General features: G+C 37.4%; 1 protein-coding gene across 1 annotated transcript in view; it reads right to left on the bottom strand.

Moving 5' to 3' along the window:
* Positions 1–961: 961 nt before the first annotated feature.
* LOC107717293 (rho guanine nucleotide exchange factor 12-like) overlaps positions 962–16398 on the bottom strand; it is a 76620-nt gene continuing 61183 nt past the window's right edge. Inside the window, exons 19-41 of the mRNA XM_016523998.1 lie at positions 15819–15851; positions 15115–15232; positions 14341–14440; positions 13484–13699; positions 13262–13391; positions 12538–12573; positions 11107–11249; positions 10815–10961; positions 10649–10734; positions 10420–10545; positions 7915–8029; positions 6448–6548; positions 5944–6021; positions 5477–5552; positions 5226–5393; positions 5042–5129; positions 4882–4959; positions 4515–4594; positions 4242–4427; positions 2958–3119; positions 2705–2925; positions 1861–1936; positions 962–1788 (exon numbers count right to left, since the gene is read on the bottom strand). Of these exons, the coding sequence (XP_016379484.1) occupies positions 1745–1788; positions 1861–1936; positions 2705–2925; positions 2958–3119; positions 4242–4427; positions 4515–4594; positions 4882–4959; positions 5042–5129; positions 5226–5393; positions 5477–5552; positions 5944–6021; positions 6448–6548; positions 7915–8029; positions 10420–10545; positions 10649–10734; positions 10815–10961; positions 11107–11249; positions 12538–12573; positions 13262–13391; positions 13484–13699; positions 14341–14440; positions 15115–15232; positions 15819–15851 (2608 nt within the window). The 3' untranslated portion in view covers positions 962–1744. The remainder of the gene's footprint in view (positions 1789–1860; positions 1937–2704; positions 2926–2957; positions 3120–4241; positions 4428–4514; positions 4595–4881; positions 4960–5041; positions 5130–5225; positions 5394–5476; positions 5553–5943; positions 6022–6447; positions 6549–7914; positions 8030–10419; positions 10546–10648; positions 10735–10814; positions 10962–11106; positions 11250–12537; positions 12574–13261; positions 13392–13483; positions 13700–14340; positions 14441–15114; positions 15233–15818; positions 15852–16398) is intronic.

Below are 16398 nucleotides of genomic sequence, written 5' to 3'. Positions count from 1 at the left end.
GTGATGAAACATCCGATTTAAGCCCCTAGTGTTTTCCTATAGCACTAAATATTCGCAATCACATGAAGAGGTAACCATAGCAACAGTAAACAGCCCAAGGGCTTAATGTTGAGATCAGCACATCGTATTTAGAAAGTTATATTCTCTCATATTATTATAGATTTACTTACTATCCTAAACAAAATAAAATAATTGTGTTAAAATATTCTTTATGTATGATTTTAAAGACTATGGGTGCCGGGTTGCACAAGCCTTTACTCTAAAATCACTCGCAGAAAGTACTATAAAGATTCATCACGCCAACAGTCAGTGCATAATTCACACACTGGGTGCGTCAAGGAAAGAATCATGGCGAAAGCAAATTGGTATTGATCATAAAACGTTGTAACTGTGAATGATGACTGTACAATTTAGTTTGTACCCACTTTATGTACACTTGATGAGGAATAACGATAAAGCTTGCCAGAAAACACAACTCATTTAGCTGGTTTATGAGGAGACAGGCTCGCACGACTTCAAAAACAAACGAAATTTCCAATCATTCTCCGTGGCAGCACATAATTAGAGCATTAATTATGCTCGCATTCTTTATTCTCCATTTAATAGCACTAACGCAAAAAAAGCTTCCTGTCTTGTTGTCAAGATAAAGAAATATGAAACTGCTCGCCCATTTTTATCTGACCGAAATCACATATTATTTGTGAACTCCTAAGGAGGCACTTGCCAGAAGCTCTTGTCCATTTAAAGGACAATCAAAACTGAACATCCATTCATTTTTCAATAAAACTTGGCTGTTCCTTTTTAAGAGTGATTTTGTTTTCAAACAATATGCTTATGCAGTTTTGATTGACAGGCTACTTGAATTCCCATTCTGGGTCACATTCCAAGCACATATACTCATTAGGGTGCCTGCATTTTAAAAAAACGGCCAAAAATGAAGCCAAACTGATCAGTACAAAGGTTTTGTCATTGTATCTTTATTTCCAGGTTTTGCATCACCTTCAATCTTGATGGCAAATCTTCTCTTTTTGCAGTCATCAAAATGTAGCTGCAGACCAAGAGAGCCTGAGCTCCATCCACTCTTCATCTCAGCAGGAGGGTCTTGCGGGCACATGAATCAGTCCAGGTCTCTGGGAGGAATGTCAGATGGCTGGAGTAACTGAAGGAGGCCTTGTGCAAAATCTTCTCTTTCTGTACTGCACAGACTTGGGCTTCCATGCTTAAGAATTGTGAGGGAGAAAAGAGTCTGAATTCTGGAGCGCTCGCCCTGTTCAGTCACACTGAAGCCTACAGCGACAGACAGCTTAAGAGTTTCAACAGCCAAAAGCATGCCAGAAACACGGAAAACACTAAAAAGAAAAATAAATACATCTTGGGATTTAAAAAAGAAAACCACTTAATACATTATTAGTTAAAAAAAATCCTTTCTCAACTTATATATTTTCTAAACACACAGCTTTGTACATTTTGGTATAGTTCTCCTTTCTCTAGCGAGGGCTGCTGGGGAAGGAGAAGAGACTGGGCTGCCCACGTTCGCTGGAATGAGGACATGTACTCGGGACAGGTAAGGCTGAGAGGAGACAGTCCGTCTTCCCTAATTGACGAGTTCTGGCAGAAGCGAGAGGCCTTGTTAGAATATTCCCCTCATTTTTGGATGGAGGTGTTCAGCAGTGAGGAAGACATGTTATGGATAGAAGCGATGCCCCCATCATCACAGGAGCCAGAACTTCTGCCACTCTATTTCTTATCTGTGGGAGGAATAAGACAGAGTAGAATGATGGAATAATCCTGAAACAGAAACTCAGTGTCAAAGGCTGTTAGATTTGAAATGTTTAGCAGTCACTGTGGTGTTCACGTTACCTCTGCTCTCGTCCGTATCTGCTGTTGACCCAACAGGTCTTTGGCGAAGTAGATTATAATACTTTGTTTCCATCTCCTGAAAAGCATTACCAAGTTATTACTCAAATTACTTTAGGCTTAAAAAACTTAAAAGTATAGAAACACTGATAGTCATTAATAATCAGTCTATAAACGTCAAAAACTATTTTTTTAATATCAAGTTCAGAAATAAATTGCAACATCTGGTGGCTTTTTAGCACCAAACAACAGTATTCAATGGTGAAGTTATTATTTTATATATTATTTAGATAATTACCATTTTTTTCAAACAGCCAGTTCTCAAATGAGAAATTCAAAAAAGGGATAAAATGTATATGTATTATTAATTATAAATAACATTTTTTAAAAATACATATATACATATAATATATAATTACTATTAAGAAATCATTAACAACAATAAATTATTATTTGTAAATGTATATAATTTAATAATTGTATTATTAATAAGTTAATTAATTAAATTGTATTATTAAATGAATTTTGTCTATATATATATTACAAAATTGTAAACAAAAAAATTAAATTAATTCTGCATATCAGTTATTAGACAAAAATGATCTGTATCAGTCATAAAAATCCAGTATAGTGGATACAAATGTATGAACTATAAAAATAACATTTAGTAAAAAATTTACACTAAGAAAACCTGACACTCCCAAATGACAAAACTAGTCTAATGGCCTCAAAAAAGTGCATTAAAATAATCAAGATCACATTTTATATACCCAACAAAACAATCCTGAGTATATTGTGAATATTTCGTGGAGCCCTTAAATTCAAAGAGTGGTAAGAGCAGACAGACCTTGAGGTGGTTGAGGTTGGCCTGCAGGCAGCGTATATGTGAAAGGACCTGTCTGCTGAGGCGAGACGTGCTGCCTGAGGAGGGTGAGGAGAACTTGAGGCTGATGCCCGAGTCAGCAGCACAGCTGTGGGCCAAACTCGACTCCTTTCTCCGGACCTGAATATCGTCATCTGTACTGCTCTCGCCTGGCCCACCGTACCCCTCCAGAACCAGGTAAGCTGCTGAAAAGCACAACTACAATCAGCCGGAACACCGGGATTTTGGAGCAAGATTACTACCTGCAGTTCCACATCTCGACCCACCGCGGTGCCTAGAGAGGTGTTCCTGAGGAGGCGACTGCCGGCCGATCTGCCCAATCGCTCGCCCTCATCCTGAGCCATCAGCTGAGTCACCAGCACCTGCTTCAGCGCCGCCACTGAAAAAGACAATCATGTGTACACAGATCTTAGTAAATGATACACTACTACCTCAAAACAACCTGAAATGAATACGCATATAACACAACATACAGGACAAGTGTGATACTGAGACCCCATTTATAACTGATGTTATAAGTCTGATTCATATGTTTTAATTGAGCTGGTTTAATTGCTCACAAACATTGTCTAAATTATTTGATAAATTTACCTGAATGTTGAATTAGTGCTGCAACAAACTGTTACAACAGGAATTATGATAAACATGCTTAATTAAAGGGACAGTCCACCCAAAAATTTAATTCTGTCATCATTTGCCTCATGTCATTCCAAACTTGTATGATTTTTTTTTTCTGCATAACACAAAAAGATAATCTGAAGAATGTTGGTAGCAAACACTTTTGGTTCCTATTGACTTCCATTGTATTTTTTATCCATACAATGAAAGTAAATAGGAACCAAAAGTGTTTGGTTACCAATATTTTGGGGTGGACTTACCCCTTTAACAAAAAAAAGTAATATGCACCTATCTATGGATTTACTGGAACATATTAGAGCATGAATACACCACAGCGATTTTTTAATCGGTTTACTAAAACAACATGTGGAACGGAGTTAGATTTCCCATTAATTAAACAAACTGCATCCCAACATGATGCTCAGATACCAAAAGACCCATGTTGACCTCATACAAAAAGCATCATATCAAAATGCATATGATCCCAAGTTCAAATATTTGTTGTTTTCAGCAGAAATGAATCTCATAAGGAAGCAAAAGTGCACAAGATCTTAAAAGTCTTCTATTGTTAGATACTAAACTAATTAAAAGACAATTGGAAAAGGAATAAGTCTTTCCAGGAGTTTTTTTTTTTCATCAATAGTGGCTGAATTGTCAGTTTCTTGAGTTGGCAGGCACACAGACAATTGCCTCCCAATGCAGAGCAGAAGCCAAAACAAACGGCCACAGTAGCCTTAACTCATGGTATCTGGCATTGTTAAGATGTTTGGCAGGCACAATTTATTATGTAAATAATTATTTCACATTTATTATTTAAAGTTGTCAAAAATAAAACACAAAAGTGATGTGTTCATAAGCTAATGCAGTTCAAACACAGTCTTACAGGTTTTAAGGGCCTCATCTGCTTTAGACGAGCAGGACAGAGAGTCTGCGTCCCTGCCGTTCAAGAGCTCAGAGTCCAGATACGAGCCATCCCTGCCAGCTCTCGGGACCTGGTCCTCTTCCCCAGGGCTGGCGTCAGGGACACAATCCCGCAGGGCTGCCAGGGGCGAAAATTCACTGTCTTTCTCTGAGGACAGATGATGAAGGCTCGAGTTGAGTATGGTGGCAATCAACACTTTTACAATCAGAGAAGCGTTTGTACATGCACAGCTACCTGCGGACTGGATGCTTCCTGTGGAGATCCGTTCAGAGCCTTTGTTGAGCTTCCTTAACTCGACAATGTCTCTGTCACCACTAGAACACAAACGAACAGTTATGTAACGTACAGGTCTATATGGTTTATATATGCTACTTTCAAATGCATTTTATGCATAGATTTTACTCTCGTCTCAGTCCAAGACTATGAAAAAAATCAAACATAAAAATGTTCTAAATTATTACATTAAATATAAATATGTATAACTATAACTATGATAATGTAAACAAAGTTATAAACCATTTTTATATTGCATGAACATAATTTAGCAATTTTTCAAAAACGGCATTAAGCTTAGATCAGTAGCAAGTAGAGAGGAACTCACTCGTGCTGAGGCAAAGGAATGACGCTGTGGGGTTTGGCGTTCATAACATCTGCCCTTTGAGCAATCTGCCGTTGCCACCTGATATGAAAGACAATTAACAATAAACGAGAGAGTAGTGGACAGCAGAAACATGAGAAGGAGAGAAGTGACGAGAACTCACATTCTCTGTTCGGACACTGTTTGGGCCATCAGCTCATAAATCTGAGCTCCGTTTTTGGACATGGAGATCACAAAGAATGATCTGTTATCTGTTTGGGGAAATAAAGGAACCCCATAAGGATTCATTCTTTAAATATATGTGGGGAGAGTGTGTGCTTTTGACAAATGAGAAGTCAGACGCTCACCTGTCGCCACCGAGCGCACCAGCACAGTGCTGAGTTTGATGATGGGACTGAATATGTGTTTTGTGTCAGCCGTTCCTGCGAGGTTCTTGCTGTGACACCTGAGAATTAAACGCTCGTCCTGCTTCTGCATCAACACCAGGATGTCTTCCAGGAGTAAAGTATACAGCTCTGACACAAGAACAGACACCAGTGTTATTAAACAATCATCAAAAAAAAGCAAGCTTTTGGGAAGTTTGAGAGCAGTGGCTTACCAATAGTTTTGTCTTTGTTAATCTTCCAGGACAGAGGACCCTCATGGACCATCTTCCTTTTAGTGAGATCCAGGTTCTGTGTGATAAGAAATGAATGAGTAACTCGCATCCTTAAAATCCTAGTTGTTACTAGAAAGGAATCACTAGTTTTAATCACACAGCACCTTATTTAGATTTGCTTTTCAAATCTGATCCTTATGTGGATCGACTGATTGTTTACACCGACATTTTGCAAAGTGAATGCCACATATTATTGAATTAATAAACATTTTTATCTGTCTGAAGAAATATACAATTAGATTTTAGCTCCTCAAGATGTTGTCTTCCTAAAAATGAATCAGACACACAAATATGACTGACGTTGATCCGCATGACAGAAAAACTGGTGGGATACCCTGCTATTCTCTGCTACTCGAACACGGTTTTCCAGGAAAAAAGCTTGACAAATCTGTATGATTAGCACTAACCTTGAACTCCGAGATCATGGGGTTCTCGCTCTGCTTGAGGGAAGAGAGGTCCAGCCGTCTCTGGTAGTCCTCCAGTCTCTGTGGGACACAAACAAAATACATATTTATGCTAAGGAATCCATTAACATTGGCTGACCTCTTATGATTTTAGCCACCACCATCACAAAAACAAACAAAAAAAAAATTTAAAGTTGCAATCCTTTAAGAAATGCACTGCAGATGCAGGAAAAGATTAGATTTTCCTAGCTGGCCTCTTTTTAATGAATTTTCTTATGAATGATCTCCAGCAGTTTACAGAAGGTTGGATCATCCCGTTTCTACTCTAAGAGCATTTTCAGGGCTGATGTAAGAAGACCTTTCAACCTAAAGATGAACACTGACAATCATTAAGTTTTGGTTTTCCAGTCTTTCCTTTAGGCTGACCTGAGGCTATAAAGTCTGCCTACCTTGGGCTGGCTGCCAAACCGAGAGAGAGTGGCAGCTGGATCCAGTTGCACTGTTTACCTGTTTATTCTCTGACTCCTTCACTGACTGGTTGACGTGGCTGAGAATGTGTCGACAGCATTCGGCAGCTCGTCTCACTTTGTCTTTCTCCTCTGACTCATCTGTCGGTAAAGAAGATACATAACGTACATGCACACACGTTTCAAGAAGAGACTAATCAACTCTTTAAGAACATCCTGGCCAGCCAAGTGCCCTCTATTTCCTCTAGTGCCCACCGCTGAGACTATTGCCAAGTGCCGATGAATATGAGGAGAATCACCTCCTCCTTAATCACTAGTTATACTTTACATTTATTGCCTTTCTCTGACAATGCCAAGAGAGCCATAATTTAACACGTCTGCCAAATAATGTGAGAGACACTTTGAAAGTGTGCGGTTCCCCCTTCAGAACATTTCAGAATAATAATGGGGATTTAAGAGCTGGCATAGCTCTAATTTACTAATGGTTGGTGTCCAGCCAGCAAACGCTTTTTGAACAGCTAACACAATAAAGGTGAGGTTCTGACTTCTTATTTGTCAAACATATACACTCCCACATATATTTCAAGAATTAATCCTTCATTTCCCCCAAAATGTAGGGATTTGCAAGGGGGTGATGGGGATCTGTGAAAAAAAATGAGATGGAAAATAAAAATATCTTTAAAAATGACAACACGTACAATAAGCAATAAGAACAAAATCTGAATATAGTTTGTAAAAAAAAAAAAAAAAAAACTGCTTCACATTTGTATGAATATGTATGTTAATAAATAATTTGTTTTATTTAAAAAAAATTTATTATTTCAATAAAAAAAAAATATATATATATTTATATATTTTTTTTTTAAACTGTAATTTATAACTGATGGCAAAGCTGAATTTTCAGCAGTCATTACTCCAGTTTTTGGTGTCACATGACCGTTCAGAAATCATTCTAATATGCTGATTTGCTGCTCATGAAAACATTTCTTCATGTCTTCTTATCAGTGTTGAAAATAACGGTTGTCTTGAGGTCTTATGCAGAGTTATGAAAAAGATGGCCAACATTCAATAACGGAAGTGACTTCCTTCAAATTTTCAGGACTCACAACTGAATTTTTAATAAGTTTGGTTGTTCCAGTCGACAACTGGCTGTCTGTCACATCACTGACATACCTATGGCATGAGGTGAGAGTTGTCACAAATAATTTTTTGCTGTCAATCAGCAATGCTATGATTGACAACCCCTTTCGGGTTACACAAAATGACAGAACAGATGTTTTCTTTCGTTCTCCAATTGTTTTAAATGCACAGAAGAACAGGAGTCACACCTGGTAGTAAACTTGGATGTCAATCTTAAACGTAGCCATTTTGTTCTTAATTATTTTTTTGTGAATTTAGATGAAATATTGTATAAAACAAACATTCATTTAACTGTAATGTAAATCTCACTGCAAACGATGCATAAAACAGACTAAAGGAGGCCTGGATGCATGAAGGAGGAGAATACCTGTGTACTTGACAATGTTGTCCATCAGTAAGGGGTACTTTGTGAACCTCTGCATCTCTGCAGGGATGATGTCCTTTAGCTGTAATCGTCGACACAGTCGATTGCTTTCAGCCTCCTGCAGATGGTGCAGACAATCAAACAAGAAATTGAGGACAACAGTACGTGCAAATTCACAACAAAATCCTCCCTAATCTTTTGCATATTTTTTGTTATCAAGAGTCTCCAACATCATGAATAACACACTTCAGTGTGGGTTTTATCCTTCACTCAAGTGAGAAACTAATCCTCTGCAAGTCACAATACTGTGATTTGTCAGCAAGGTAACTGGAATCACTAATGTCTTGGAGAACAACCACAAAAACACTCTGAAATGTGTAAATATACTGTCCCCTCACTCACAAACATCTTCATGTCGTCCATCAAAGGGATAGTTTAATCAAAAATGAATATACTGTCATCATTTATTCACTCTCATCTGGTTCCAAACCTGTATGATTTTTGCTTAAATGACAAGACGAGATGTTAGGCAGAATGTTCATGCTGCTCTTTTCTATACCAGACTTGTCATTATTAACTAAAGCTATTAAAAATAACTTTTGTTAATTAAAATAAAGCAGAAATAAATAATATAAATATTAGATGACAATTTAGAGTTAAAAAAAATACTCTATTTTTAAAGAAATGATACCTGAAGTGCTAAAATTAACGAAACTAACACTGAAATAAAAAATAGAAATATAGAAAAACTATTAAAAGCAAAAGCACATAAAATTACTAAAACTAAATTTAAAATGAAAATTTAAAATAAAACCAAATTCAAAATATTAATGAATACTATAATAGTATATATAAATAATACTAAAATAACACTTCCATACAATTTAAAGTGAATGCTGACCAAGTCAAAATGGCTCCATAAAATTATTATAAAAGTGGCCAAGCTAATATTGTGCTATACATGTCTTTTGAGGTCATATTGAGGCTTTGTGTGAGGAACAGACTGAAGTAAGTCATTATTCACTGAAAATGTTCCCCCTTCACCTCTGCTCTCATTAGTCGCTATTAATTTTCAATGCATGAAAAGAGCAGTGTGAACATTCTCCTAACTATCTCCTTTTCTGTTCCACAGAAGAAAGTCAGTCAAATGGATTTGGAACAACATGGAGGTGAGTAAACTACGGCAATTTGGGGTGAACTGCTTCTGTAAAATGAGAAAAAGCTCCATTTGAACTAATATACACCTCAAATGCACAATGAGGATTTGACATTTTTATTACACCTTTATGTTCTAGTGCTTACACACTAGTTTTCTCAATGGATATTAGCGCGGTTGATTTCAGAAAATGCAGTGTATGTGGAAAGGTTGTTAAATCGTAAGTGTTACTCTCTGTGTTCCCTGCATCCACTTCTACTTCAAGACAAAAACAGTGCAGAGACAAACACAAGCTCTCAACACTCCCAAGGCTCCACACAACTACATCTGCCTAAGGTTCATAAACTCTTATCTCCAAGATAAGCAAATTCTACACTATATCCTACAAATAAAGCTCCAATTAAACAAAATCCCTTTTGCCTTCCGTTTTCTCTAATGTTTGGCTGCCAGGCAAAGCTGATACTATTAACAATTCAGAGATTACTTTATTTAGATAAGCATCTCTTCTGCTGTAACACTGTATCAACACAGCAAACCTGCCATTTGCTGTAAAATTTGTAGGGCTGTCAGTTTATTAAAATGTAATTAGAAGTAATTAATTGCAAATCAAGTTGATACATTAACACATTCTGTTCCTCCTAAAATAATATAGGCCTATATGAAACAGAATGAAACAGTGAATGTTGTCAAGTGAATAAATCTGCTACCAGCATTATTTAATTAATCACATGCATCAACACATTAACTTTGACAGCCCTAAACAAGAAAAATGAAAACAACTCTGTAAAAATGCAAATGTACACTACCATTCAAAAGTTTGGGGTCATTAAGATTTTTTTTTAAAGGAATTAGTAGTTTCATTCAGCAGGAATGCATCAAACTGATCAAAAGTGACAGTAAAAGATATAATGTAACAAAATATTTCTATTTCAAATAAACTTTGTTCTTTTTAACTTTCTATTAAACAATATTGAAAAAATGCATCAGTTTCCACAAAAATATTATGCAGCAAAAAAAAGTGTTGAAACCTTGTTTTCACCACTAGTGATAATAATAAAAAATGTTACTTGAGCATCAATCAAATCAGCATATTAAGAGTGATTTCTGAAGGATCATGTGACACTGAAGACTGGAGTAATGGCTGCTGAAAATTCAGCATTTTAAAATTACATTTTTTTTTTTAATGAAATAAATGCAGTGTTGATGAGCATAAAAACATCTTTCAAAAGAATATGAAACATCGTACTAACCCCAAACCTTTGAACAGTATATCTGTAGTGCCGCAAACACAGTCTCTCTCGAGTGAACTGCAGCTCTCACGGCCCTGCAGCTTGCGAGGAGTCTCAACCCACCTGTATGAAGGAGGTGAAACGCTGGTCCTTCTTCTGCCGGGATTTGATGAGCTCCAGGGCGAAGGGTTGGTTACTGCAGAAAGTGCCCACTGCTTGCTTGATCTTCTCCTCCTCTCCACCACTGAACTAGAAAACAACAAGTCAGAGGATTTGTGAGCGTGTGGGAGTCTTAACTCAGAGAAGACCTATCACAACGGCCACAGGATACGAGCAAAACATGAGCCCTTACCCAAGACAGCAACTCATCTCCTATGTGATCGACGACCGATGACTCATTCTTCTTGCGTATCGCGGTCATTTGATCCGCTATCCTCACTGGAATTTTAAACAGCAGATGCCATGATGTGAAACATGTGGCTGTTTATCGGAAGAAAATGTATCGGAAGCAAACATACTGTGTAACTGGATGATTTCCTCCAGGTTGGTGAATATGTTCTTGATGTCAGCAGGGGGCAGTATGTTGTCTCGGGTGAGTTTCTGGTAGAAGACACTGTCTAGGACCTTCAGCATGCGTACGTGGGTTCGCTCCGTGTAGAATAGTTCTAAGAGCATCAAATAGACTGAGGGTTACTTCAAAACAAACCAAAAACCAAAACAACACCTCTAACAATGCATTGTGCATGTTAAATCTACAGATTTGAAGAGCACCTCTCTGATTTATGTAGTGAAAAGCGAACAAGATTGTACCATTAATGACTTCTTGTCTCTTGATCTCGTGGGGCATCAGGCCTGCTAAAACATCACGCCCGACCACCTGCTGCCAGTTTGGAGGATCAACATCAGAGTAAACATCACTCCCCTGATCATCCTCACTCTGCAACTCTTCAAACCTGTGAGGGAGGAGATGGTACATAGATTAACACTCTCATTAAGCTCAATGTGTATCTCTATCTGAATGTGAGAGTTGGTGCAAAATAAGGGGGCATACACACAGGAAGCCATTCAAAAAGAGGGTTAACACTTTATTCTAACCAAGTTTTATGCAAAACGTTACACTAAAAAAATTTTAGTCAGACTGTGCACTGTGTCAGACTGTGAAACTACTGGTATAATCTCAGCCAAATCAATCGATATTTGATGCTTAATGTGGGTATACTTAAAGGGGTCATATGCTGTTGCTAAAAAGAACATTATTTTGTGTATTTGGTGTAATGAAATGTGTTTATGCGGTTTAAGGTTAAAAAAACACATTATTTTCCACATACTGTACATTATTGTTTCTCCTCTATGCCCCGCCTTTCTGAAACGCGTCGATTTTTACAAAGCTCATCGGTCTGAAAAGCGAGGTGTGCTCTGATTGGCCAGCTATCCAGTGCGTTGTGATTGGTTGAATACCTCAATCATGTGACGGAAATGTTATGCCCCTTACCATATATTGTGATGCCCTGTCCGGCCGGAGCGACGAGACAAAAACATTAAAACCCATCATAAACGAGGCATTTGTTGCATCCAGTAGGGACATAATTACGTGAGTCAGAACAGACGCATTGTAGGCTACTCTCCCAGTTTCAGGAAACAGTCCTATGTAAAATGCGCTGCACACATCTGAATATTTAGGTTGAACTGTTCTGGAACAGTGTTGTAAATACAACTTAACCACTGATTTCTAGCCGTGTCCTCTTTTGAAAGGCAAAACAAAGTATTTTCGCTTTCGCAACGAAACACACAGCGTCTTCACAACATGGCGGCGGCAGCAACAATAAAGTTACGCGGCGCCTTCTTTCTTTGCGTGAACATTTGGACGGCGTTATGCAAATCTCCCCACACAGTGATGTAGACATGTGGGGGCGTGGACCAGTCTTAACTTTTATAAAGAATATCTCTTTGGGTTTGAGACATCAGTCTTTGCAACTTTAGGGATCTTATCTATTCACGAACAGCTTGTAACACTCCAAAGAGAAAGGAAACCTTGAAATCGCATCATATGACCCCTTTAAACAAATAAGACTGCACTATGAGCATGGCAGCCTAACACAAAACCGAAACCAGGCAGTGGAGAAAATGTCCTCATCACAGCTTGTTGGGGAAAAAATAAATAGCTTTTATCGATTGTTGCTTTTGGATAGGACACAGTGTACAGAGTGATGTGGGTGATTGACAGCAGCCAGTGACCAGTACCTTCTACTCAGTTTAGGTGTGCCCACATCAAGGAGTCTGAAAAACAGGACATACTTGCTCACTACATTGACACAAAGTGACCACACTGATATTAAAATCTTGGGTGATATGATAAGTCATGTTATGGCATTTGGTTTGTAAATGCTACAAATGAATTTAGACAACAACAATATAATGTACAGTTATAGTTAACGTACATTTTGAGATTTTATAAATATTATATTTAACAGTGTCATTACACTTTTATCATTTAAAAGATTAACTTTAAATGAGTGGCAAAGGCATTCAAAATGTAAAAATAGCAGATATTGATACGACACCAACAAATCATGCATTCTCAACAAGGTGGAAATAGAAGTTGAATTACTAGTTTTTCACGATCAGACACTAATAGCGTGGTCACATTAGAGAAATTGCAATGAAATTTTGCAGGCAGAAAAAAAAAAACATTTCATGCATTGCTTACTCTTCAAGTTCACTTTCAAACCAAGCAGCTTTCTGTTGGTCAATGGCACAAAAACATGTAAACAACATGATCACAAGCAAAATCTGCATGGGGAACTTTTTTGCCCACATATGAAACTCTCCATTGCGCAGATATCTAATGCAATGGCTGGATTTTGCTGACAACATTTCACCGAACAACATTAAATGTGACCACGCATTGAGACTGAAATAATAAAGAAACAGAGATTCATTGCTGCAGAAGCTTTAAAATAGGCACCTGTATCCATCTTCATCTAGCTGGTCCATGTTGTATGGGATGTCTTCACAGGGTGGGTAGATGCTGTCCAGCACATCTCCAGACTGCAGCCCATCACTGAGCCGGGGAACCACCACAGACGAGCTCATATCTGAGGACACACAAGAGACCGTTTCAGACGGCATGTCCAGGAAATGAAAGGAACGATCACTCAGATGAATGAGATGGAGATGCAATACTCACTAAACTCAGGGTCCCTGCCAGAGGGGTCTGACGGTGAACTGTAAGGGGCACTGAAGGGGGGAGAGGTGATAAAACTCGGGCTCTGTAGGAGGTCTGAGCCCTCACTCGACTGACTGCCCCGCAGACGTCCACCCTCTATCAGCTCTGACCCGCCCAAAGCTGGCTGAGACATCTGCTTCTGAGGCCGATGCTTGATGTTGTCCCCGGCCCTCCCAGCTGCTCAGACACACACCAAACAAGATTTGCCATCAATATGAATCTTTCACCACCCAGAGGAAGGAAAGCAAAATGAGGGCACGTCTTCTGCTTTTAGAATTGCAAGCTTTCAGGCCTAACATTAACTACACTACCAAAAGTTTGTGGTCAATTTTTGTAATGTTTTTGAAAGTCTCTTAAGCTCACCAAGGCTTCATTTATTTGATCAAATGTAAAAAAGTAAAAAAAACTTAAAAAAGCCGTGATACCCATGATTTTTTTCAGGATTCATTGATGAATAGAAATATCAAAAGAATAGCATTTATTTGATATCAAAATGAATGTGCTGTCACTTTTGATCAATACTTGCTAAATAGAAGTATTAATTTCTTTAAAAAAAATACTTATTGAACGGTAGCGTATATTTGACTGCAGAATGAACATATTTTAACAAATAAATGTAGACAGAGTTTTAACATGTTAACTAAAAACAAAAACATAAAAAATTTAAAAACAAAGACAGTTTCATAGCTGGTAAAAAATACATGTCCAGTACATTTATTCAAACCAGCCACTGGTTAATGCTGGATCTGAATCCACAAAAAAAGTTCAAAGCTGTGTCTTCAGTAGCTGCAGGTTGTAGAACTTTACTTTAGACTTACACGGTACTGAATCGATGCGACTGGGCCACCGGGCGGGCACCCGGATGGGAAAGCGAGGCTTTTTCAGCTTCTCCTCCCCTTCCTTCTCCGTTTTGCTTTTCTGTTCAGGAAGGATAAAACAACAGTCCTCAGGGTAACGACACTGCCATAATTGCTCTGTTCCAAAACCTAGTAAACTGCCTATAGAGGGAGCATTTCAAGACATTATAAGCGTGCTCCAGCCATGAAGGCAATATAATTATGCCACACTACATGTATCATTTACGTAACAGGATAAATTACACAGTACATACAAGATGAGAAAAATGTTCATTATAGACAGATTGCGTGGATCGTGTTTATTCACATACATCAAATTAACGTGATTCCATTCGCTTCAATACAGTCACAAAATCTTCCTGTGCAATGCAGTAAAATATTAAATTTATTTAAAAATGTAATTTCTTACATTTATTTTACAGCACAATAGTAATATATAATTTTATTTTGATTTTACAATTATTTTTACAATTATCTAACGAAAAAAAACAAAAAATGACATCAATTTGTGAGTGCTATCAATTTTTTTTATTTATTAGATTAATATGCTAACACAAAACTATACTAATGTCAAAGTATTTTACAAAGAACGTTCCAAATCAGTCAAATGAGTTTACGTTAGAATGATCCCTCAGAAGGTAAGTACCTGTGTAGACAGGAAGTCAGGTTTTGGAACAGAGTTATGTGGTAGAAATGTGAAAATGTGAGGTGGCAGTAAACAGTACAAGCATATACCCTTAGTTTGGAAGGAAGAAAATTAATTCGAACTCGTTTGGACTCCAGGTTTCGTTGCTCTTTCACCCGAACTCCCAGATGCTTCATGTACATAAAGATCACATACTGTATGACATTGCTGGAAGAGACAAAACTGTGTATTAGGGCTGAATTGAACTCTTTTTTTCACTCCCTGTCCAAGCTTAGTAACAACAGCACAGCTTTGAGCATCAAAGTCTTTAATTTCCTAATATAGATTTGAGTCTCTGAGGGTTGTGTTGTGCCTGTTGAGTGCTGTTGGCTCCATGTGGCCAACTCCTTCTGTTCCACATGACTCCTATTTTATAGTGCCTACTGCCATATGTCTCCAAACTCACGTGCACACGCGCACAAGAGTTACCATCTATCTTCTCACATATGTCTCACATTCATAAATCATACAGGCTTGTGGTGTTTCCATATGGCATCTCAAATATGTTTGCCTACATTCTGGTAAATGAGGACTAGGAAATGCATGAAGATTAGAAATCTCATTAAGTCGCTCTGTTCTGCAGCATCTTGCATTTGTGTCAAGTGTCAATACGCTGGCGCACCCCAGGCTGACAATTTACAAACAAATCCAATGCAACGTCTTTATGCATGATCAAACAACCCTCATCCTTAATGTCTTTATTGTCGATCATTATGAATGAGGTTTGCCGGAAGAAAACATGAAAAATTCTCACAATTTCTCCTCTTCTGCGGTTTGTGAAGTCAACCTGAAAGAGACAAATGTGTAAGATAGAGGACAGCCATTAAGCAGACAATCTTGAGTATTTTGAGTAGGGCTGGATGATACTTGGAATATATTTGGAAATGTATGTAGTTTTTTCTGAAATACATAAATAAAAGGGTTAAAAACACTGAGAACAATAAAGCTAAATAATTTTTATTTAGTATAACAATTTCTCACTTTTTTCAGTCTATTGACAATATTAAATGTATATTTTGATATTTGTGTATTTACTCTGAAATAGATAAATAAAAGCGCTAAAAGGGTGACAACAATATAATTTAAATTTTATTTGAGAACAACATAGCAAAATTTTTATTTAACAATATAGCTAAATAATTTTTACATTTTTTAGTCTATTGACAATTTTACATTTATATTTTAATATTTATGTATTTGCTTTGAAATGAAAAAAGGGCTAAAAGGGTAATAAAGATATAGCTAAATAATTTTTATTTAGCAATATAGCTACATTTCTCAATATTTTTTCAGTCTATTGAAGGGATTCAATTTAATTTTGATTTAGGTGTTTG

Source organism: Sinocyclocheilus rhinocerous, unplaced genomic scaffold, assembly GCF_001515625.1.
Source record: "Sinocyclocheilus rhinocerous isolate Xijiao unplaced genomic scaffold, SAMN03320098_v1.1 scaffold1893, whole genome shotgun sequence".
Taxonomy (NCBI): Eukaryota; Metazoa; Chordata; class Actinopteri; order Cypriniformes; family Cyprinidae; genus Sinocyclocheilus; species Sinocyclocheilus rhinocerous.
The sequence above is the reverse complement of the archived record's forward strand: the minus strand, read 5'-3'. Positions and strand labels throughout refer to the sequence as shown.